Here is a 22,863-nt window from a genome sequence, read left to right as displayed (position 1 = left end):
CATAAAAATATGATACATCCATCCATAATGTGTCAGAATACAAAGATACAAAAATATATGATACAATGCAAGATTACATTTTTTAAAAATGTGTCAAAGACAAAACAAAAGCAACAGCGCAGAGTAAAAAGAATAAGACAGTTTGTCTGAAATGGAAACAAAGAAGTCTGCTTTTTTCAAAGTTTTCAAACTACAAATTGGCACCTCACAACACAATGATATCAGCAGAAAATAGATATATAAAAAATAAAGGCCAGAAGCTAGCTTGTCTATCATTTTGCAAAACGGGTCATTTTTAATGGTATTATAAGCATTTTGTATCCCCAAATATGTTATTTCCGATTAAGACTTTGAAGAGTTTTAAGTGGCACAAAGTAGAAAGCTCCTTTCTACTATTTCTACTGCTAAGTTTTAATATTAACTTTAGTGAGATTAACTTTCCAAGATCATTAAGACAGACAGTGGAATTGTTAAATAGTGCTAAAAAAAAAAAAAAAAGTCCTAACAAATTGCTTAAAGGTCCATATTGGCCACAGTACAGCTCCAGCTGTTAAAGTGAATTGCCTGTGATGAAGACATATATCTTGGCATGGAAGGTGGTAAATGTCCCTTGTCTCCATAGCTTCATCTCCAGGTTGATTAAGAAATCCCTCGGACCCTGAACCTGGCGGTTTAAATACACGGCACCCGTATATGCATTCAGTTTCCTTGTGCTGAAATAGTTTTCCTCATTTCCACTGGTGATACTAACAATGACGTTGTCTCCCGAATAAGCAGGAGAGGGTCCAATGCGGAAGATCTGAGCAGGGATGATGATGTTGGACTGGAAGCTGAGGTAGTAGTAGGTGATTCTTAGTGGAGAGTTTTGACACTGCAGGTAGTTAGGACAGCTGATTCGCTCACAGCGTCTATGAGGGACAAGGAAAGGAACATTTTATTTGTAAAGCACCTTTCAAGAACAATACATTTCAAAACATAGACTTTAAGAGAGATTGCTTTAACTGGGGAGGGGACCAATGTTGCTAATGCAGCTCCATATTTTAATTTTTGATAGTTAAAATAGCTTTGCAGTTCAAAGTATTCAATATTTATCTTATCCTGCAGCAAATCAGTTCATTCACTCTCAGAATGAACTGATTTTGGCTCCTTTCCCTTTAAGGACACCCTGCCTTTAAGTTATAATTCTGATTGGTTACACCACACAAACAGAACAGATATTTGTGTCAAGCTGATTCTTCAACAGTTAAAGTGATCCTTCCCAAGATTATACACCCTCTGTGACTAAAATACCATACACAATGTTAATCTTTACAAAGACACACTGTGAAAACAATTTTTTAAGGGATGTTATAACTTACGTGTCAGACACTTTTCGGTAGTTCGCTGGACAGCTAAAAGAAAGGCAGCGGTACCCTCCTTGAATGTTGTAGCAGGTCTCAGCTAAAGAGCAGTTATGGGCCCCTGTGGCACATTCATCGATATCTAAAACAGACAGTTAATACACAAGTGCAGGTTTAGTGCCTCGAGAAGGAGGGAAAGTGAGTTAGTCACAGGATAATAGAGGAAAAACCTCCTTGTGGAGAAAGGACTGCTCAAGTTAAAATTTTTAGGCCAATAAAGTTTTATAGGCTGTGTAATGACTCCCGACCTGTTCAGGGTGTACCCTGCCTCTCGCCCTATGACAGCTGGGATAGGCTCCAGCCCCCCCGCGACCCTGACCAGGATAAGCGGAAGTGAATGGATGGATGGATGGATGTAATGACTCCACCACTGTACAACTAACAATTATATTTATCTGAGCAAAACCATTACCATGTGCTCTATTAAGAATAAAGTGGGTGTTGAGCCATTTTTAAAAATCAGTTTCACGGCAGAGTTCAATGAAGTACATTTGCACTGAGGCGGTCGCAGTACAGTGAGTGGACGCGTGTTGTCTCTGTATGGTTTTCTTTGGTGGGGTTTCTTTGGAGGGGTATTCACCTCTGCAAGATCGTCCATTTGGAGACATGGTGTACCCATAGTCAGGACAAGCACACTGGTAACTGCCTGGAACATTCACACACTTATAGGTGCACAGATGGCCAATGCTCTGAGAACATTCATCAGTGTCTGCATAACAAGGATGATAAATCATGTCAAATTGATATATGAACTTGTACGTTTTGTATAAATACGGTGCTTTTGATGTGTAATAGAGCATGCTGCACCTTCACAGGTATGGCCATCCTCCTTGAGGTAGTAGCCCTGTCTGCAGTAGCACTGGTAGGAGCCATAGATATTGGCACACTCCTGACTGCATAGGTTGGCCAGGCACTCATTCACATCTGGAGATTAGAGGTTAGAGCTCATTACTGTCACAATTGACTTGATCAAAGCAGTTTCAATGTTTTTATCCTAACATATAAATAAGATGTTGTTATGAAGCCAATTATGGTTTTAATGGTTCCTGCTTGAAGGCATGGCATGATACACAGTACAATACGCTAATACATCTAACCGACTCTTGTTGTTCAGTACCCAGCTTTAATATAAGCTCAGTCTTGGAACTTGGTCTATGAATGCATACAAGCGTGGTGTCTCAAATACACGAGAACACGCATATTTCTATGCACAAATGCACAAAAACCTACAGTGACATGTGTCAGCATGCACAGACTGATGCAAACACACCCATACAGGCAGACATTAACACATACACACCTTCACAGTTCTTGCCATTACCAGATAAGCGGAAACCAGAGGTACAGGAGCACTCATAGGAGCCTGGGGTGTTCTCACAGGTCTGGGCACACAGACGGCCTCGGTAGCTCCAGCACTCGTTTATATCTGAAAGGAAGCAGCAGCATCATCGCATCATCATACTTCGGTGAGTGCACTTGTGTTTGTGAGTTTGCACCCATGTGTGCAAGTGCATGTGTTGCAACCAGGCATGTGCAGCTTTGCTGCACAAATGCGTACGTGTGCATGCCTGTGCGCGCTTGCGTGCATGTTAACAAGAGTGTGATGCGAGGGGACCATCTGTCTGCTGATAGTCTAAACACATGAGCAGAGTCCATTATTATGAGAGTCACAACACAGTGAATCCCAAACAGAGGGAGCAGCAGCAGCAGCGGGGGCAGAACAAAGTCCTCTGCTGCAGGAGGTGTGATGGGTTGCCCAGTGGCTACTGCAGAGACCAATAGAAGAGGCTGGGAAACAGCAGCAGTTCTCCCACAACAGAATAATAAACAGGAGGAGAAGGGTGGTTGTACTCTGGTTCAAGGAGGAAACTGGAATTTAGTGTTCTTCTTCACATTGCATATATAATATCCATCATACCTACACACATCCTTCTGAATGAATCATACTGATAGCCTGTTTGACATTCACAACGATAGGAACCAGGCAAATTGTGGCACAGCTGGCCCTCTCCACATCGATGCAGGTTGCTCTGACATTCATCCACATCTGAAAGAGACACGCAAATTGTAAAAAGAAGGTGAAAAGGCAGAAATTATACTCTCAAATAGCAACCAACATAAAAATTTGTTATCATTAGCTTGATGTTTGTTTTAAAAAAGATAATATTCTGCCGACTTTAACCTTAAGTCTGTATGTAGTAAGCTTGTGTGGTTAATACACGTTTTAATATGGATCTTACCAACACATCTGGACCCATCAGGGCTAGCATGATAGCCACGGCTACACATTATCTTTCTGTTGCAAATGTAGGATCCCACTGTGTTGATGCAGTTAAATCCTGGACTGCACGGCTGGGTCAAAGTACCACACTCGTCAACATCTGGTATTGAGGAAACCGTGAGAGGAGGAAGATATATTTTAAGAAAGGTAGGAGGAGAGGAAAGTCCAAGGCACAAAGACAAGGGTTCTGAGACCAGAGTGCAGCATTTTAGCGACACTGTAGCAAAGCAACCGCACATCACACAGTCGCATTCCCCTGGATAACTTTGTTTTGTGTGTGTGTGTGTGTGCGCGTCAGTTATTTTCTCCATTTTCTCATTTCTCAGAGCATTTCTTTTCACACTCCTTTTATAGTGGCATCTTCTGCCTCGACATGCCTCAGTTCCTGCCCCTGGGGGCTAATTCCACAGCATCAGTTTGTACTGGAGGAGGGCAGAGGATTGGCTTTTATCCACCCCTTTGCAACCCCTAACAGCAACTTCTCTGATCTCATGTCTGTGTGGCATTTAACCCCTCTGTCACTGCAGCCCTGCTGATTCACCTGCATGGTGTACAACCGTGCATCTTCCCGCACTATGATTCACCTGTGGGGAAATTTCTTTTCGTGCATCTGCCCGGATTCACTCATTTGTTTTAGAACAAGATAAGAAATCTCTTCTAAAAAACAAAACAAACAAGGCAAAAATTGTTATGTTTTGCCATTTCTTTAGTTTTTTTTTTTTTGGTACCTCTTTCATGCATTTTGTCTTTTCCTTGTGTGTCCTGTATTTCTCTGTCTCTTTCCATGTCTGCCTGTATAACTTTGGTAATGACTTCTATCTCTGTGTCTCTTGTTGCTTCGCATCCTTTGTTTCCCTTCCTTTTTGACTGTCTGCCTGACACTCATTAGTTTTATCGGTCTTTGATAAGTTCTCAACATAAGTATTTATGGCACTCTTCGTCTCCTTATCTTTTGTCAGGCCATCTCTGTTCCCATAATTCCCTGGCTGGTCTTCACCCCATGTTCCTGTGTTTTTGGATTTAGTTTCTTTGCGTCCTTAATGTCACGATTTGGATTTTGCCTTCATTTGTTCCTGAACTTTTTGGCCACCTTCTCTTTGATCACCTGCCTGACTTTTGTATCTTGGCATATAAGTTTTGGATTAAGGTTCACAATTTCTTCCTTTTGCAAGCTTGCTAGAGGATCTAACCCCACATAAGAGGCACATTTTCTATTCCAGGAAAAAAAAAGTGTTTATTTCCTGAATTGCAGTTAAAAACAGAACAATACATTGACTTAAAAGCTTACTGCTGAAATGAAAACTACATAATTAACATAAAAAATCTAATTTAAAAAAAAGTATTACGATTACCTATAGAACCATATGTTTATTCATCTTATTAGTAGTGATGCCTAATGAAATGAAAAGAAATGAATGAAAAGGACAAATTTATATGTAGAATATTGAGAACAAGGACTTTGCAGCTAATCTGAGGTAAAGAGTAAGCTCATTTAGAGACAAATGTGGAAAAAAATTTAATTAAAAGCAAAGAGAAAATCTGTGATTAAAATCTGCAGCACTATGGAGTTGGGCTAAACAAAATAGAGCATTGAAAATGGTGACATTTGAATGTGTCTTTGTACATGTATCCTCTCTTTCTTATATTTTACAGACAGAACAGACAGAACAGAGTTAACTGAGGATTTCAGGCCCAGCAAAGACATTTATTGGTTTCTCTTACCTACACAACTGCCCTGTGCGTTGTGGTTAAAACCCACAGGACAATTACGTTTGGGGTTGCATCTGAACGAGCCCTCTGTATTCACACACTCAAAGCCAGTTCCACAGTTATGGCGTCTCTGCACACACTCATTGATGTCTGCGGGAAAAGAGAGGATTTAACGAGGATAGAAGAAATGTTTAATTTCAATGTATACACATCCATGTAATTGCATATTTTGCCACTAGATGGCGCTGTGGTTAAATGGCAGATTAAGTACTGCTGTTCAGTGATCATAAAGCTTTTTAAGTCAAGGCTAAAAATGTATATTATTACTTAGAAATCATATCTGTGCTAAAGAAATCTGTTACAAACAATAGAGCCTTGATGTAATATTAGCCTGATTAGTACATCTAGCCAAACCGGCACCAGTCTCCTGTGCATTGCGTGAGTGAACACTGCAGTATATTCCCCGAGAGTCCCCCAACACCTGTCTACTCAAAGATTTACCTGCTGACAATCAGCCTTTCACATCTGCTGCCACAGTCTGAACCAAAGCTGGAGGGAAATCACAGTCTCAAATATCACAAAATGTTCATGTGTTTGCATATGGCTGTGCATGAAAATGAAAATCTATGAAAATAATTCATAGATGGCTTGTGCTTTCAAGTAGGTTTGCAGAAATTCAGCACTGTAATTCCTGTGTAGAGGCCTAAACCAGCACTGGCAGCCCTGCAGACATAGGGTAGATCTCTAAACAGCAGATAGTGATTGAGCATCTCACTCCTGACACAAACTTGGCAGAGTCAACAAGAAGCTGAGTGAGCCTGACACCAACGGAAAGACAGAGAAAAAGCAGGAAGCAGGATAAATGTGTGAGAGACTGGTAGTGATTTCTCTCCCAGTGAAGTAAAAGGGATCAAGGAACCTTGAAAGGTCAAAGACTCCACATGCTGCTATACTTTTTCGATTTTTTTATTAACAGACGTATAGTTAAATTAAATACATTACTGCTAGATACTGTAGAGTTGGGCAATGCAATCATGTTCAAGGGTTGACAAATGATTGTTAATATTTTCTAGCTTTATTCTCCCCCATCCTGCTCTGGGTGGTGCAAACAAGAAATGTATCCTGGCTTAGCTTTGGGCTACACATGTTTATAATCTCCTACTATTAAAATACTGGCAAATTTGCATGACAGAAAATCATGCTGCATTTGCTGCTAGCTGTTTCTGTTTGTAAGTACAAATGCTCAATCTGAAACTGCACTGTATTTCATAATGGGAAAAGTCTTTATTTGCTCATCATAAGCCAAGATTTTCAAAATCAATGGCAGCGAGTACTGATGCGACATCGCTCGATTCATTTTCTGGTCTTAACTGAGTCATTCAGTTCCCCAATGAGGGAGGAAAACATTTGTTTCTTTTTGAGGGGTGACTGCTGCATATGTGAGAGGAAGCAAAAGTGCTTCATTACGGTATCATAGTAAGATATTAAGTTGGAATAAATAGCACACCACAAAGATGTTTTTGCATTACACTATCTTGGGTAAGACAGCCATGTTCTTGGCACTGCATGAAAAAAAAATGATAAACTCTGTCTGGTTTTGATAGACTATCGTTAATATTGTTTCCAACATGCTTTGGATAAATTGGTAATTCAGAGCCAATGATCTGTTTGGAGGCTTACCCATTAAACATAATTTCTTCTTAAATGCTCACTTTGCCTGATTGAAGCTCCTTTACCTTCACAAGGAATTGGGATTAGCTGTGTCTCCTTGCTCGAGCCCACAGAAAGCCCATCTGCAGTTTCAAATAGCTCTAAAACTGTTCTTAGAGGCCCTTCTTCCTGAACACTGCTGGTGCTTTATGATTGAGACCTCTGCACAGGCCCAATTTATGGTGCGTGGAAATAATGAGACGCATAGGGAGGTTTACTATTTCATCCCAAAGTTGGGCACCACCTACAAAGAGCCTGGCAGTTCTTCAAACAGTTAACAGCAAGAAATACTATAGAAAAAGTAACAATGTTTTGGGGTGGGGGGTTGTCATTTTGTGGGGGGTGGGGGGATGTTATTCAGTCCCAACTGTGTGCTTACATGCAAAACTTCATAATTACTGGGTGACCTTTTCAAAGCTCCCAAGGCTAATAAAGGTGATTGTGCTGGAACAATGCGCTTTCCTTACATTGTAGTAATGCAGCAGTGCACATAGTCCCTTCTTGGTACTTACAATATAGTCACTGTGGGTGGAAGTGAATATGTTGATGCTGGTTAATGCTGATAAGGTGTGGTGTACCTTCACAAATGTCATTGTTGATCTGGTATCCAGGGGGACAGGTGATCAGTCTCTGACAGGCATAACTCCCTGCAGTATTCACGCAGCGCTCATTCAACTGGCAGGCGTGTGCAGACAAACACTCATTTATGTCTGGATGTTGAAAAGAAAAGAATCAGGACAAATGTGTGAGTGCAAAGAAAGAGAATAAACTATGAGAAGTGCACAGAAGAAGACGTACAGATTTAGAGAAGCCAGTTGAGATGTAGGAAGAAAAAAAAAAAACATCTTTGTCTGCTGTCTGACAATCAGCAGTCTGACGCAGAATAAAGAGACAGGTCAGACCCTCCTCCAAGAGAAAGCTCAGGAGTAAAGCCAGTGGGTATAAAATCCACACAATGAGAAATTTGTTGCCACAGTGAGCTGCTGTCACAGTTTGCTGCTGCTAAGTAGAGAACAGACCAGTGGTTATGGCTTAAAGATAGATCTCCAGGGAGAGAGCTTATATGCACACAAAGCAGTAGCTGATCGGACTCAGGATAAAAAGGATAAAAAGTCCATTCTGGATGTAAATAAGAGTTATGGTATGCACTTTGTAAGCTATATTGTGATGATGCATGGATAGTTGGGATAGTCCTTTTGGAAGATCAAAACTTCCACCACTTATTTTTTTTTTTTTTTTCTTCCACTTGGTGGCTGAAATTGAAAGGGATTAGAGCTGTAACTCCTCTGCAAATCTAGAGGCGCTGATCAGAGAAAGAGACAAAACAGTGGCAGGTCAGTCTTGCAAAGAAACTTCTCAACTGGAACCAAATTTCTCTGAGCCGAAGGAAAAAAAAAAAAAAAAAAAAAAAAAAGCAAAATGAGCACCGAAAATGCTTTCCGCATTACTGCTCCATTTTTTACCTCCTTACCTTCACACGAGCGTCCGTCAGCTCTCAAGGCGAAACCTGGAGAACAGAAGCAGTGCGGCTCTCCACCCACTGGAGTGCACTGTTGCTCGCAGATGCTGTTTCCTGAAAATGAGGCCGTGCAGTCAGGTCAAATGAAATGTACTGCATTATCATTACACACAGCACTATTTCAGCAGAAACAGAGGAGGGCTTGTGCTGGAGGGAAAAAAAAATACTCTGTTTACTGTAATGCTGTTTGCTTATTTTCTTCCAGGTTTCCAGGTTGATTCCTGACCTGGTCATATTGAATTTCATACTATTGGCTCACAGTGTGGTGGACCTCCACCCTGGTGTCATGGAAACCAAACAAGAGCAACAAAATGTGACACGGCACACGCGATGATGTGAAGAATGAGTTACCAACTCCAAAATGCCACTTGTGTTTGACATTTGTGGCACTATTGCATGTGATGGAAAGGGAGAGTTATATTCAGCAGCATTAAGGTGCATGCTCCAGACTCTGATGAAGACATAAGGATGCAGAGCCACCAGACCTGCAGCCCACTCTCCATTTATCAAGCACTGCATCTCTAACCTTCACAGGGGTCGAGTAGGACAGAGGACTTGGAGGGAGGCGGAAGTGGAGAGGTGGGTTCCGCTGCTGCTCTGGTAACCTCCTGGAGTCTGTTCTCCTCATCCACCGTCTCTGCACAAACATGAATAATGTCAAGACAGAAGCGATGAATTACTCTGTAATCACAAATTCCACCTCGCCACGTACAAAGGTCTCCGAGACTTAGATCTTGCTCAATACCTGCATTTTCAGATGATATGAGACTAGTGGCTACGGATGAAAGTTGTAATAGCAATGGAGGTGAGACAGGAAAAAACACTGCCTGCAGACAAACATTTGGTTTTATTAGTGAGGCCCATCGCTCACTGTAATTTGCTGAGAGCTCTGACATTAGTATCCTGTTGAGACAGGCTTGTGTTGGTAAAAGCCACTGTTGATTAGTCTGGTGCGTCGCACAGTCTTCTCTAAAAATACTCCTGAACTGTGGATCTGAGCAGATCTTCACTCGTGACTTGAAAAAAACAAACATGCTTTCTCTTCAGCTAAAACCCTTTTGACGACAGCAGAGATGTGACCAGCTGGCCATTGCTGTCAGTCAGGAAAGGGATGTTGTTTGAATAGAATAATTATTATTAGGCACTATCAGACCTTGCAGACAGGAAGGAACTCAATAGGCCAGGAAAAATAATACACAGTGAATGTGTAGATAAATGGGCTCTCTCTGGGATGCATGCAGACTGTAAATCACCGCCTTAAAAAATTAAATGGCAGAGAGAGCCTTTTCCCTGTGTGTTGCTATCACTAGAAAGGTCTGGTGGTATTTTGTGTGACAGAAGAAGATTGGTGATCTTTACTTACCTTGTGCACAAGAGAAACCGTCCTCTTGCAGCACATACCCAGGGTTGCACTCACACTGGAAAGAACCTATTGTGTTAACACAGATCTGTTGGCAGATGCTGCCCTCATATATCAGGCACTCATCCATATCCTCCACCTCAACAGGACTCTCTGCTGCATTCTCCCCATCCTGCACTTGACCAATGGAGAAGGCCTCTCTAGGATACGGGCTGTCCAATACTACAGCACAAGGAGAGAGTAGCTATTAGTCTCACAAGCCATAACATACCATAAGGGACAAAACCTATTAATTAACTACAATATTTACATGGAAGGTAGTTTTTTTTTTTCCCCACAAGGAAACAATAACAAGGTGGATTTCTTCTCTTATTTTTTATTGTAATGTTTATTTTTACAGGGCTATCTGCAGTGGATCAGCTGTCATGACAAATTTCTAAGGTGGGCACTTGTGAAAATCCACATGCAGCATAACAAGATAAACATAATGTGCCAAAACATGCACCGTATTTCTAATTCTGTTCCATATTTAGCCATGCAATGGGTAAAACATTTGTTCAAATCAGTGCAAGACAACTTCCAATAACAGAGTGGTGAATACAGTGCCAAGCGGCCAGGCAAACACTAGATCTCTTAGAATTACATTTGGCTGTTATACATGTATTCTTCAATATTGTGTAGCATTTTTTTCCCAAGGTTGGTAAAAAGGTTGGTACCAGGCGCAGCCTCTTTCCCATCAATACTCCTTCTTTTCAACCTGAAACATGCCTTTCATATTGTGTATTCATGCATGTCAATATTTGTTCAGAATACCTTTTCTTGGTGGTGGAGTAACGTTCAAAGGAGGCCTCTCTCTGATAGTGTGCCGACCATCTTGACTCACAGTCCTCCCCTCCTCCCCCTCGCAGCAGCTTAAAAAGATGTGTCTGCAGTGGAAACCCATATACTGGTGGGCTTCGCAGCGATGCCCCTCACTGCGGAACTGTAGCCCAATGGAGCAGCAGCTGCAGCAATCCTGCAGTTCACACAAACAGCCTTCCAATGTGAAGTTATGGATTATGTAAGTTTTGAAAGTAGCCACGGTACACGGTAATGAGTCCAACCCATTTTACAAAAAACAAAACATACTGTGGTCCATCTCATGTGCATGATTTGTCCTCCTGGCAATGCAGGTCTAATGATGGCAGTTTTAATCTTTCGACTAGCAGATCAGCTGAATTGCCAAACAGTGAAATTACTTTTTTTTTTTTTTTAAATCGAGAATAAGATCCCTGAGGATAATGCTTTGTGCTTTTAATGAGCCCCTGATGTCTCCTCTAGTGGCACTGTAAATTGTTTTTTTAGGCAAATGTTTGAAATGGGATTGATTTCAAGAAACTTGGTGGGCATGCATGGTGTCCATAAATCCTACAGATTTCCCCGGACTCTTCATAGCGCCACTAGCACTAAGGTATAGTAAAATATCTCAAGATTTGTATTGTACTTTGTGGATTGGTTTTGCGCAGACATTTGAGGAATAGTTTGCAGAGGAGACACATTTCATTAGGTACATCTGTTCAAGTGCTTGTTAACACAAATATCTAATCAACTGATCACATGGCAGCAACTGGATATAAGAGAACCTGCTGAAGTTCTAACTGAACATCAGAGTGAGGAAGACCGGTGCTTTAAGTGAATTTGAATGTGGCATCCTTGAAGCAGATGGCCACTGGCAGCTAGGAACAGGAAACTGAGCCTACAATTCGCACCGGCTCACCAAAATTGGACAATAAAAGATTGGAAAAATGGCACCTGGACTGGTGAGTCACAATTTCTGGTGAAGCATTTGGAAGGTAGGGTCAGAATTTGACATAAACAAAATGAAAAAAAAAAAAAAAAGGCTCAATCCTGCCTTGTAGCAACAGTTCAGGCTGGCTGTGGTGCAATAGTGTAGGCAATATTTTCTGAACACACTTTGGGCCCCTTGGAATACACTGAGCATCGTTTAAACACCACACCATACCTGAGTATTGTTACTGACCACGTCTATTTATTTATGACCACAGTGTACCCATCTGCTGATGGCTGCATCCAAGCTGGATGACGCGACATGTCAGAAAGCTCAAATCATCTCAAACTGGGTAATTGAACATAATGAGTTCACTGTACTCAAACTGGCCTTCACAGTCACCAGATTGCAATCCAATCCAATCCATGATTCTGCCATATCAGTATGGACCAAATATTTTCAGCAACTTCTTGAATCTATGCCACAAAGGATTAAGGTGTTTCCGAGAGGAACAAGGGGATCCGACCTGGTACTAGTAAGGTGTACCTAATAAAATGCACCATGACGTTGCCATTTATGGGTTTGTTTCAGAGAACTAGTGGATTAATCATCCTGAAATTTCATACACAGATTTCTGTTCGCCTCTGGATAAATTTCCCTTAACTTTTCTCTTGTGCTATCCTTAAGTCAGCTAGTTTTCTTCCACCGTGAAAATGAATGAAATTCCCTCATCCTCAGAACCTATTGTGTTAACCTTTGTGTTAAGTGCTTATTTCTAAATTGAAGATTGTTATTATTGTGCGCATGTTAGCAGGCTCCTGTTAGCATTTAGCCAAAAGTACTGCTGTGCAAAGAAATTCACCAGGCTGCAAGCTTTTCATCTTGTTGAATTGATCTTTAGTAGTTACAAGTCTGAATTTGGGGCAAATCTTCCCCTGTGTGTGGCCTCTTACTCGTTTTCCCTCTGGCTCTCAGCAAGAGCCAGAGTGCCCAGGAGTATAGAGAAACATAAAACTGAAGTAATGATTGCTGTGATGGAGCGTGGTTGTAGATGGAATAATATTACTAAAACTACAGGGGTTCCTCGGAAAGGTGGTGAAAGCCAATATTTAATACCTGTACAGCACCACAGTGCCAGTAATGGCCTCACGCTGCTCAAGCGCCTCTGAACAGATGGGTTGATTTCCTTTAACAGGTCAGGTAGCAAATGAGCAACTGTGGGTATCTGGACATCTAGTACTTATGCAGTCCTCATGAATGGACCATCACTGATCACCTCAATGTCTCTACTGTACTGCTGCTCTTTAATTATCACTCCATGTTTACACAGTTTCACACAACTGCTAGACATGCATGTGACATGTCCAATAGCTGAGGTCTGCTTTGAAGATAGTAAAGCCTGCAAAACTGTGGGACTCTTCAGTTGTTAAATGAGTTAAATAGGATGATTAAATAACAGGGATTTGGCACAGCAGCAATAAACCTCAGAGGAGATCTACAATAAAACACAGCAGACTGTATTAATATGACCTTATTTGATTTTTAAAATATCAAAGTTTGTCTCTGAGTCCAGAGAACTGTGTTTCCCCTTTTTCCAAGGTTACCTGGTCACATATACTTGCCTTGTAAGAATCAATCCCACATTTATTGCTGGCATCCTCTCCACACATATTTCCTGCTCTGGCTGCATTCATTCCAGCCAAGCACTGACTTTCTCTCAGGGAGCCGAGGCAGCACTGTTGTTGGGCAGTCCTGACAGAGAAAAGCACACATGAGAAATGACTGCAGAAGTGTTTGGACTGCAACTGTGGCCTTCCAGCGACAACAATTCTTCCCAAGCCTGTTGCCACAGATCTGAATGGACTTTCAGGTTTTTATGAATTCTATCAGAGAGAGAAATTGAAATGGAAATCTTAATAATTTAGCAGTCAAAACACAGAGGCTCATTCAGAAAAGTGAACTAAAAATGATATTAAATCATGCGAGAAAACACCTCGCTGTAACAAAATGTGAGAATTACTTTGCCATTATGTCTTTTAACATGAAAAATATGCTCTTCTGATAATAGATGGGTGTTATTTAATAATGCTCTTACAAGCACATAGAATGCACATCATCAGCAGGTGGTTCAGTGTTGTTACAGTGGCCATTAGCTGAAGCCCATTTGGCCCCTGTCTCACAGCAGGTCTTCAGCAGCTCCTTGGCAGACACTGTAATAAAACGCAAACACCAAAATCCAGATTTATCCTGCTCAATGTGCCAGGCTTTCAAGACACATAAAAAAATGTTTACAACATGCATATCACTGGATTCAAATTGTGTCATTTTTATCTAAGAAACCCATCAAGTGAGATGCTGTAAAAATGTGGTTATTGATATCTGAAATACAATCAGATCTCATCTCCTACGGGACAGAGTTTGCTGGATTTGGTGACTACATTGTGAGAATAGCAATTGCAGTGTGTGCGTGTGCGTGTGTGTGTGTGTGTGTGTGTGTACCCTTTTCTTTTTTTGTTTTTTTTTGTTTTTTTCTCTTTTCAGACTCCTCGACTCTGCTCTCACTTTAACTGCAAGGAAAAGTATAAAACCCAAGACTTTATAAAATTACCTTCAAAATAAAATTGCTCTTTTTTTTTTTTTCCTGAAATCCTAGTTAATGACAGCTGGATCCGAGTGAAAGGGTAACACATTAGCACTTCATTTCAAACTGGGAGCAGACAGAGCAAAAACACATGATCCAGTTTACAGGGGGAAAAAAGTGTATATGTGTTTCCTGAATAATAGAGCAGTGCATTCCAGTGCTGATTTTTGGCCCCTGCACTACTGTACAAGACAAAACTCATGATATTTATGTCCTCTCAGCCAGTCACACCTTGCAGGATCATAAAAATCATAAAATCCACACCTAACTTAAACGCAGTGGTTATGCTTTGCTTTTTTAACTCGTCCAATTAAATCAAAGCACTAATTCCACAAATTACATTTATTTAATCATTCAATTTTACACATGTTAAGACAAAATTGGCTGTTAGCCAATCAATTCAACAGTTAAGCAGATATTTAACACATCAGTGGTCGTGAAAGTTAGGCTTCAGTCTTGTGGGAATCGTTAATGTCTGTAATAGATTAAATAGCAATCCATTCTTTGGTTTTGGAGACAATTCCGTTAAGTCTCGATCAGAGTGGTAGATGCTGGAGCATGGCAAAAAAAATTATGAAAATAACTCTCAGGAAGCTTTAATTGGTTTCTCACAGCATGGTTGTTTGGAAAATAAACTTTAAATAAGGGCAGAGGTCATAAAGAGGGAAGACCGAGCACAAATCTTTTTCAGAGAGATGAAGCTCAGGAGAGAAATCGTGCACGTCTGAAGCCATTTTAGAATTTTAACTTCCACAGTCACTTATTTTTGTTGAAATATTTCTCTCTGACCTGCCTGTATAATAAGGCCAAGGCAATTACTCACAGCAGAGTGAGTGAATGCTGCAGTGTGCATAATTTAAGGGTTTAGAAATGAGGAAATCTAAACCTTGAAAGGTATGATGCCTCTTTGATACACAACTACAGTGTCTGTATCTACCCCGTGCAGGTAAACAAGTCCTTTTGAACCTGTGTGAAAGTATATTAAAAGACAGAGAATGTAATCATTCACCCTGTCCTTATGCCTCCTACTCATTTTCTCCAAGTGGAAACACTCCACTTGTCAGGAACAAACACAAATTCCACATGTCAAATCAAAATGTGGGATGTATACATACAGCTCATGTTCCAAAAGGATTTTGCTTCTGGAGGAGATTATGTTTCATGAAAATAGTTACTGGGGACAAAAAAACTGAAACTATTTCAGCCAAGCTATATCTAGTCTAACCAAGTCTTTTCCTTTCTCTCTGACAGTCTTTATAATTAAGCCCGTGTAGCAGCATTTTCCATTCAGCTGTGCAATAATTAACTAAGCTAATTATTGTGCTTCCACGACAGCGATTCAAGATACACTTGAAAGGTGGCTCTCTGTTCCAGTCCTGTCATTATACCTGTCCATTAGACTAACATTAACACCAGATGCTTCACTTTTCTCCAAATCCAGAACTGGTGACATCACACCCTCTGAAAATATGAAGCTAGAATAACAACTAAAACGGGCAACTCTCAACATGTCTTGAGGTGTCATAAAGCAGCTCACTGCCACAAATCAAGGCTCATGTGTCTCTTCTTTTGTGGACTTGGACAGGTGGGCTGAAGAGATCAAGATCAGCACTGAGGAAAAACAGCACATGCCAAAGGTCCCCAACATACAAACTCACGAGGCCGGATGATTTATGCTGAAAGCTTAAAAGCATGAGGATGTGTGTGTGTGTGTATGTGTGTGTGGACTGGAGTTAAGCACCAAGGAGGTGACACAATGTTCTTCCCCACTTCTACATGAGTACTTGCAGAGATATCATGTCTTTTGAAACACATGAGCGCTATCCAAGAACAGCTGGCTGTGACATAACAGGGATGACTCGCATGCTATGATTTCATTTCCAAAACAGACATTTCAGGTTTCAATTATTGACAACTTTGGCCTTAATTTCCCGGGAGATTGTGAGCCAATAATCATGGGATTACTGGCTCGCCGACTTTTGTGCAGTCATCAAAGCCCTGAAGGTTTGTCGCATCGTTTGATAGTTTTACACAATAAACCCCAGTCCAATTACCTCCTTGTGGTTAAAATAATCTGAGTGAAACACTAATACATGCTTTCCAGAGCTTGTCACTTTTTGGTGCATTGAATTACTTTGAATTATGGCTTCCTAATGTTTCCTAATGTTACCACCCATCATCACAGCCCACACAATTTTGTGAATTTTGAGTTATTTACAACATCTGAATCAGAATCTTTTTTTTTTTTTTCTTTGTATGAGTGTACACTCCACAGCTCACCTCTGTCAAATTATTTTCCACAGTCTTGTAATTTGAACTAATTTCCCCCTGCTTCATGAACTCTTATGCATTCCAAGTTAGGTTCACAAGCTGAGTTAGGTTCATACCCAATTTATGGTTATCAAGTTTTAAAAGTCTGATTAGAAATAACTATTTGTTGCATTAGATTCATTATATCACTCAAGTATTAATAAAATATTTTGTGTTTCTGTGTGTGTTGTATATTTGGAGGTGAAACAGTGAATGTCTTCTTGGATTTCGTGTCTTTATTTATATGCTGTTTGTGGCAGAACTGCAAATTGGTGCAAGATATAGACCTGTTATTCTTCTACAATTTATCACCAGTGTCCCTTTACTTATACTGTGGGTGAGTTTTATGAGTCGTTTCCAGCATCTGGAATTTAAAAAAAATATATATTTATAAGCACGGGTGACGTGAGGCTCAGGCGGTTTTTTAGTAAGCGCATGTTGAGTATGGGAGATAAGCCAAAATTAAATGGACTGAAAGGCATTCTAGATTTATTATCTTCTTCAAACTGATCTTTACAGCAGTAGGAATGAACTCTCACATGGCCAAATCTGGATTTCACCCTCCTTTAATCCCAAGGAAAATTATACATCTGCCTTCCCACACCCGCATGCAACATGTTGTGACAGTTTTGTTGATGAAAAACAAGCTCTTCTCCACTTTATTTCAACTCACCTCAGATATTTGTCATCCTTTCCGCTTGTGTTTTGTCCAGTTTAGTTTAATTTTGTGGTTGGTATTTGGTAAGGCAGAAGGGGAAGTTAGTGAGAGTAGATTTGTGCAGAGGTGTGCTTCAGATGAAGTGATTGCTGGGAAGATTACTGGGAAACCAGCATTCTCGTGAGAGATGGGTAATCACACTGACTCACGAGGGAGCAAGAGTAGTGCCTGGCAATCAAACCATAACAGTGGGCTCATTCATCACATGGGTATTATGCTACACACAGGTACAACCCCCAAGAAATCCTATACCAGGTTGGAAAGTCTAAACAATCCCACCCTCCTTCTGAGCACATCCTGGATCTGCCTGGAAAGAAGAAAAGGCAAACGAGCGGAGTTATTGATTGAACAATAACATAAAACATTTATCTTGAGCCATTGCAAAGGCAACCTGTTTATGTTTAGTGAAAAATGCCCATGTGCTTGTTATTTATGCTTTCTGTTTCCTTGTCCAAATAACTTTGGCATCTTCAGATAATTGCACTGATAAAAAGGCATTAGTCAGGACCCTTATCAGCTGGATTTTTTTTCCTGTTTGTGCTTAAAACCTCACCAAACTGGACATCTTCCTTTAGCCCAGCCCAGAGAACTGTTATTGTCATTTTACTGTGCAAACTGAGTATTCAGACCAATTAGTTCAAGCTCCTTATGACCGGAGAAAAAAAAACATCCCTGCTTAGACTTCCAGCTGTGTTGCATAATGTTTATTTGCCAGTGTCTGAAAAATGTCTATGTAAGGATAGATGACTTGCCTCCTGCAAACCTATGGGTACAATTAAAGTAACCTCTCTGTATGCGAGCTTCACAGATACTTCTTGAAGTGCACTCAAACAGAAACACCGCATAGATGCATTCTACATATACTGTACATACCTGTAGGGGCCAGGCGTTGAAAGGAAAAAAGGTTCTGACAGGTCTCAACAACAAATCGGAGTTGCAAAGCAGGGTAACCCCACACCTTTGGACGGCAGTTTGCTGGACAAAAGCCTCTCCCATTTGATCCACTTATTATTTTATAATACAGTGAGCCCCCCATGCCTTAAAGCCATAAAGCCCAGCATAATTAGATTTCCTTGAACTAAAATTCTTCACTGAACCTGAAGCAACGTAAATTTGGGATTATGAAATTGTATTTCTGAAATAAAGATTACAGCGCTGACTTTTTCGATTTGTTGCGTTTATGTAAACTACCTTCACATATTTCTTGTGCCGTGTAACTTGTCTTAGAGAGACTTGTAATTGCTTCATCATCTCCTTTCTATGCAGTAGTTTGACCAGCATTATATGCACCCAATAGGAACCGTTCTGTTAGAGAATATGCTAATACTTGCATGAAGGTTTTAGACAAGAGGTGTGATCTCACTGGAGCAAAGCAAGGAAAGCTATCAGAGACAGACTTATCAGAAGCATTGTAATGTATAAAAAAAAAAAAAAAAAAGGTGCCTGGCTTACTATTTGTTGCTGTTTAGAAACCTCTAGAGAAATAAAATGAGCATTCTCTTAATGTGAATGTATGAAAATGAATACATCATAGATACAGTAATTTTCCCTGAGTAAGGCAGATAAATGCTATCTTGGGAGGACAGTCTTTCCACAGACAATTGTTTTTCCTGGATTCCTGCCAGCTAAAATAGAGTGATTATAAATTCCTCTTGAAAAGAAAGGATGTGAGAAAAGGAAAGGGAGATTTCCTCTAAAAGAGGACATCAGTACATCATCACAGTGCGATTTATTTTGAAGCAGGTCTTGAATGTATCAAAACATTTTATGTTTCAGATTTGTTTTAAATTCAGTAACTTCACTGAACATTCAACTGTGCAAGGATGCTTTCATTTATCAAAGATTAGGATGACTTAAAACTGTCTATTATATGTTAACTTACTTTCTGTGTAGGCCTCAGCATCCCGAGTTTGGTAACTGTTGAGGGCTTGAGGTTGTCTTTGAAGCTCCTCGCCTTCCTCTCTCATCCTGACTGGAGCTCTTCTCGTGGCACTGAACTGGACTGTAGGGTACAATCGTTGTTCCTCTTTACCAGTCAGCTGCTCATGCTCCACTACTTGTTCATGTCCCTTATGGTAGACAGAACGGGAGTTGCCCTGATTTCCAGTAAAGCTACCCTGACTGTGCCTGTGCTGGCCAAAGTGATGGCCGTTGGTACGGGCAGTGTGCGCTGTGTCTTTTAAAGTCTCCTGTCCCGCTGTGTTTCTGTGACTGCCATGTTTCATGGGTCTTCCTCCAGTTTCCTGTTCTGGCCTGTGGTGCTCGGTGGTCACTATCTGTGTGGTTGTAGTTGTTGTTGGTGATGATGTTTTGTTTTCACCCCCTGTAGCGGTTAGATCCAAGTTATGAGTACCCTCATCCTCAGTGCTCCTTTGTGGATTTGGGGTTTCTTCTTGCAGCTCATGACTCCTTTCATCATGAGAGCTGAGGCTAGTGGAACTTGACTCCGGGTAAGCTGGTGGTAATGTAGTAGATTCCAGTGGTCGGGCCAGATTTTGGATAGTGGAAGATGTCGGTTCTGCCAGAGTGTAGTCATAATCCTCTGTGCCAAAACTGGGTGGGTCCTTCTTGTACAGTGGTAGAGTGTTTTTGTGCACCAGCTTGGAAAATGGTTCTGCAAGGCTTGTTTGCCGGCTGTCATGACTGCTTCTAAAGTCTCTCAAAGGTTTGTTGTTCTCAGTAGTTGATACCCTCACAGGCTTGGTAACACTACGAAGGTCACAGCCAGGGATGGGTGAGCACATTAACCGTCCACCTTCATCTGGACAATGGCAAACTTGGCAATGATCAATCTGAAAGGAGTGTCCTGCTTCATACTTCTTGTTGCCATGGGTACAACCAGTTCGACCACACTGCGGACATCCATCTGCAGGTTGTAAAATGTCAATGCAGTTAGGGGGAATTTCAGGGCATGGAATAAAATGACAGCTTATCTTCCCTCCTCCCTGAGGACAGGAACACTCGGTACTTCCGAAATCCACAAAGTAAGATTTCGCCTCTGGGACTTTCCCGTTGCTGAAGCCTGCTCGCACGCAGTCGTAGTACTGGTACCCCTCACAGGTGCAGCCGTGTTGTATACATTTAGGACAGCAGGCACCTTTTTCTGAAACATTTTTGATGCAGTTCTGCAGAACAGGACAGTCCACGCCTGTGCAATCGCTCTGGCTTAGACACAGGTCCACATACAAAATCGTCCAACATAGAAACAATGTTGCTCTTTGAATGTTCATTTTGGATTTAAAAAAAAAATGATTTAAAAAATTAACTTCTTCAGAATAAACTTCCAGATGAGAAGGATTTTCCCTGTAAAAGTAAAATAGTGGTTATTAATATAAAAGTCACATCTATTACCAGAAACATATTTTTCACTTAATAACCTGTCAGCTTTAATTTGACAACACGCCAGATGTACATTTTTTCTATGCCTAATGTTTTGGCACCAAAGTGGGTGAAAGCTGTGGTTTATATTTGATTGCACATGGAAATTTGGCAACCGGTAATGTTGACTCAGGGAAATATAAGCAATAATAAGCCAACTACATTTCTCTGTGCCTGAAAACAGTTGCTCAATAACAAAAACACCCTTCATACATTATAATAGTTTACGATTCAAAAATCTGCTTGTCTGAGTTCATGAATCCATATACTATATTCTCAAAGTTCCTGTCTACGTCCCTAGACTATCGTGGGTATGCTGACAAAGTCACTTGCTGATATCTGCCCATAATAACCGTTTCTAGGAAACTATGCTCTTGCTGCGGCATACACAGAATTAATATTATAAGTACATCTGACATATTGCGCTACACAAAGTATTACACAGGAGCTATAAATGCACGTCACAAGATTTCTGGAGCCTTTTCAGTGCACAGAGTGGCAGCATACAGTCAGAAAAGTGATGCGACTTCAAATCCGAGAGCATATTGGAAACCAGGTGGTTTCTATTTTACTTTTCCTGTTTTTCCTCTCTGCTTGCGCTCGTGCCAAGTGCAAAACACGTATGTGACATTTCCTACTAAAAAAAAAATGATTCAAAATTAGAGATTAGCCCAAAGCTGTTCTGCATGACAAACTTGTCTGTAGTCATTTCCTGCTGAAATGTTTCTAACCAGTTTAAGCACAGCTCTTCCTGAAGTTTACGTTGTTATCACATTTGCCCCAGAATCACTGTCCTTGCAGCAGATTCCCACCAAGCGAAGAGCTGCTACACAAGGCAAAGTGTATGTACTTTTTTTTTTTTCCTCAAGAGAAACACCTGACTTGGGTTCTATACAATCTAAACATATGACTTTGAACCTTTGTTGTAAGTTAGTTATTTTGTGAGAAGCTGAGTAACTGTTCATAAAATATGAAATCCATCAATTCCAAAGTAATAAAATGAAGTCTAGATGCAATCGCAATAGATTCCAGCTCATCAATGGGACATCTACTGCTATGTCTTATTTCATAATACAGGCACAGCCAGAACAACAAAGAGCTTTGCAGCTCCATTTAAAGAATCAATGATGTCTTTGTGCTCCTCATGCAAAATCATTTTAGCAGATCTTACAGTCTCTAACCAGCACTCTGCTGTGGTGCTTTAGGAGTGTTAAACTCAGCCCTAAAAGCACTAAAGCCTCTGCCCGTTTGTCTCTAAAAACCCATAGTAAGTAAAATGGAAAATTCAACATAGAAAGGACCACTGATGAAGAAATCTGATGGACAGTGCTTTAAGACTCAGATAATGTTGATTTCTGTAAATAAAAAATAGTCTGTGGGGTTGGCTGTTCAGCAATCAGCTCATAAAATGTCCAGCAAAGCATGTCAATCAGCGACTGTGTTTTGCCATCCCAACAGCCAAAAGTTGACTTTTATCCTTGTGCTCAATGGAACATGCGCGCGTGCACGAAAACACGTGCAAGAACTGTTTTCGCCCTCAACGCAGAAGCAAACGCGCTGACTCGTCAAAGCGTGAACGTTGATCACCTTTTAAAGCAAAGCACGAACGTCATTTCAAATTATTTGTGATGAGGAGTACTCCGCCTCGGAGGTGATTTGACTGAACGTCTCAGTCACAGAGACGCATCCAAAGATTACATAACTGAGGTTTTAATTCATTCATCAGATTATCAGGACATGACGAGAAACAGCAGTCCAAAACTAACTCTTAAACTAATATGATCAAAAATAGCTATAACAAGGCGGTGGAGTACACTGCGTTTAATCTAAGTTTCCGTCCATATGCTCACATGATGTTGCACGGGATTTAAGCGCCAGTCAAAAATCTAATTTTAGCAAGCAGTTCACTGACATGTTGAGATTTTATTTCTTAAAGTGCCTACCTCGCGTTCAGGATCTTGCAGCTCTGGTGTGCGTCTGAGCAACAATTGTGCGTAAAGTTTGGACTGACTCTTTGAAGGCTGGGAGCGCCTCCGCTCTCTTTTTTGGGGAAGGGCGGGACAAACTT

At 40.8% G+C, this 22,863-nt stretch overlaps 1 protein-coding gene across 1 annotated transcript; it reads right to left on the bottom strand.

The window, feature by feature from the left end:
• Window positions 1-22,765, bottom strand: LOC115783028 (fibulin-2-like). Its single transcript, XM_030733622.1, has 17 exons — window positions 22,739-22,765; window positions 19,300-20,720; window positions 13,844-13,958; window positions 13,371-13,500; window positions 10,794-10,995; window positions 9,984-10,202; window positions 9,147-9,257; window positions 8,573-8,674; window positions 7,680-7,811; window positions 5,404-5,541; window positions 3,641-3,781; window positions 3,319-3,447; window positions 2,701-2,826; window positions 2,208-2,324; window positions 1,981-2,109; window positions 1,359-1,482; window positions 1-908 (listed from the first exon to the last, which is right to left on the bottom strand). The coding sequence occupies exons 2-17, from the start codon at window positions 20,645-20,647 to the stop codon at window positions 551-553; spliced, it is 3,621 nt and encodes a 1,206-aa protein (XP_030589482.1). The 5' UTR covers window positions 20,648-20,720; window positions 22,739-22,765; the 3' UTR covers window positions 1-550.
• Window positions 22,766-22,863: the final 98 nt, after the last annotated feature.

Source organism: Archocentrus centrarchus, chromosome 7 (assembly GCF_007364275.1).
Source record: "Archocentrus centrarchus isolate MPI-CPG fArcCen1 chromosome 7, fArcCen1, whole genome shotgun sequence".
In the NCBI taxonomy this organism is placed as follows: Eukaryota; Metazoa; Chordata; class Actinopteri; order Cichliformes; family Cichlidae; genus Archocentrus; species Archocentrus centrarchus.
Note: the sequence above shows the minus strand (reverse complement) of the source record. Positions and strands in the feature narration are given on the sequence as shown.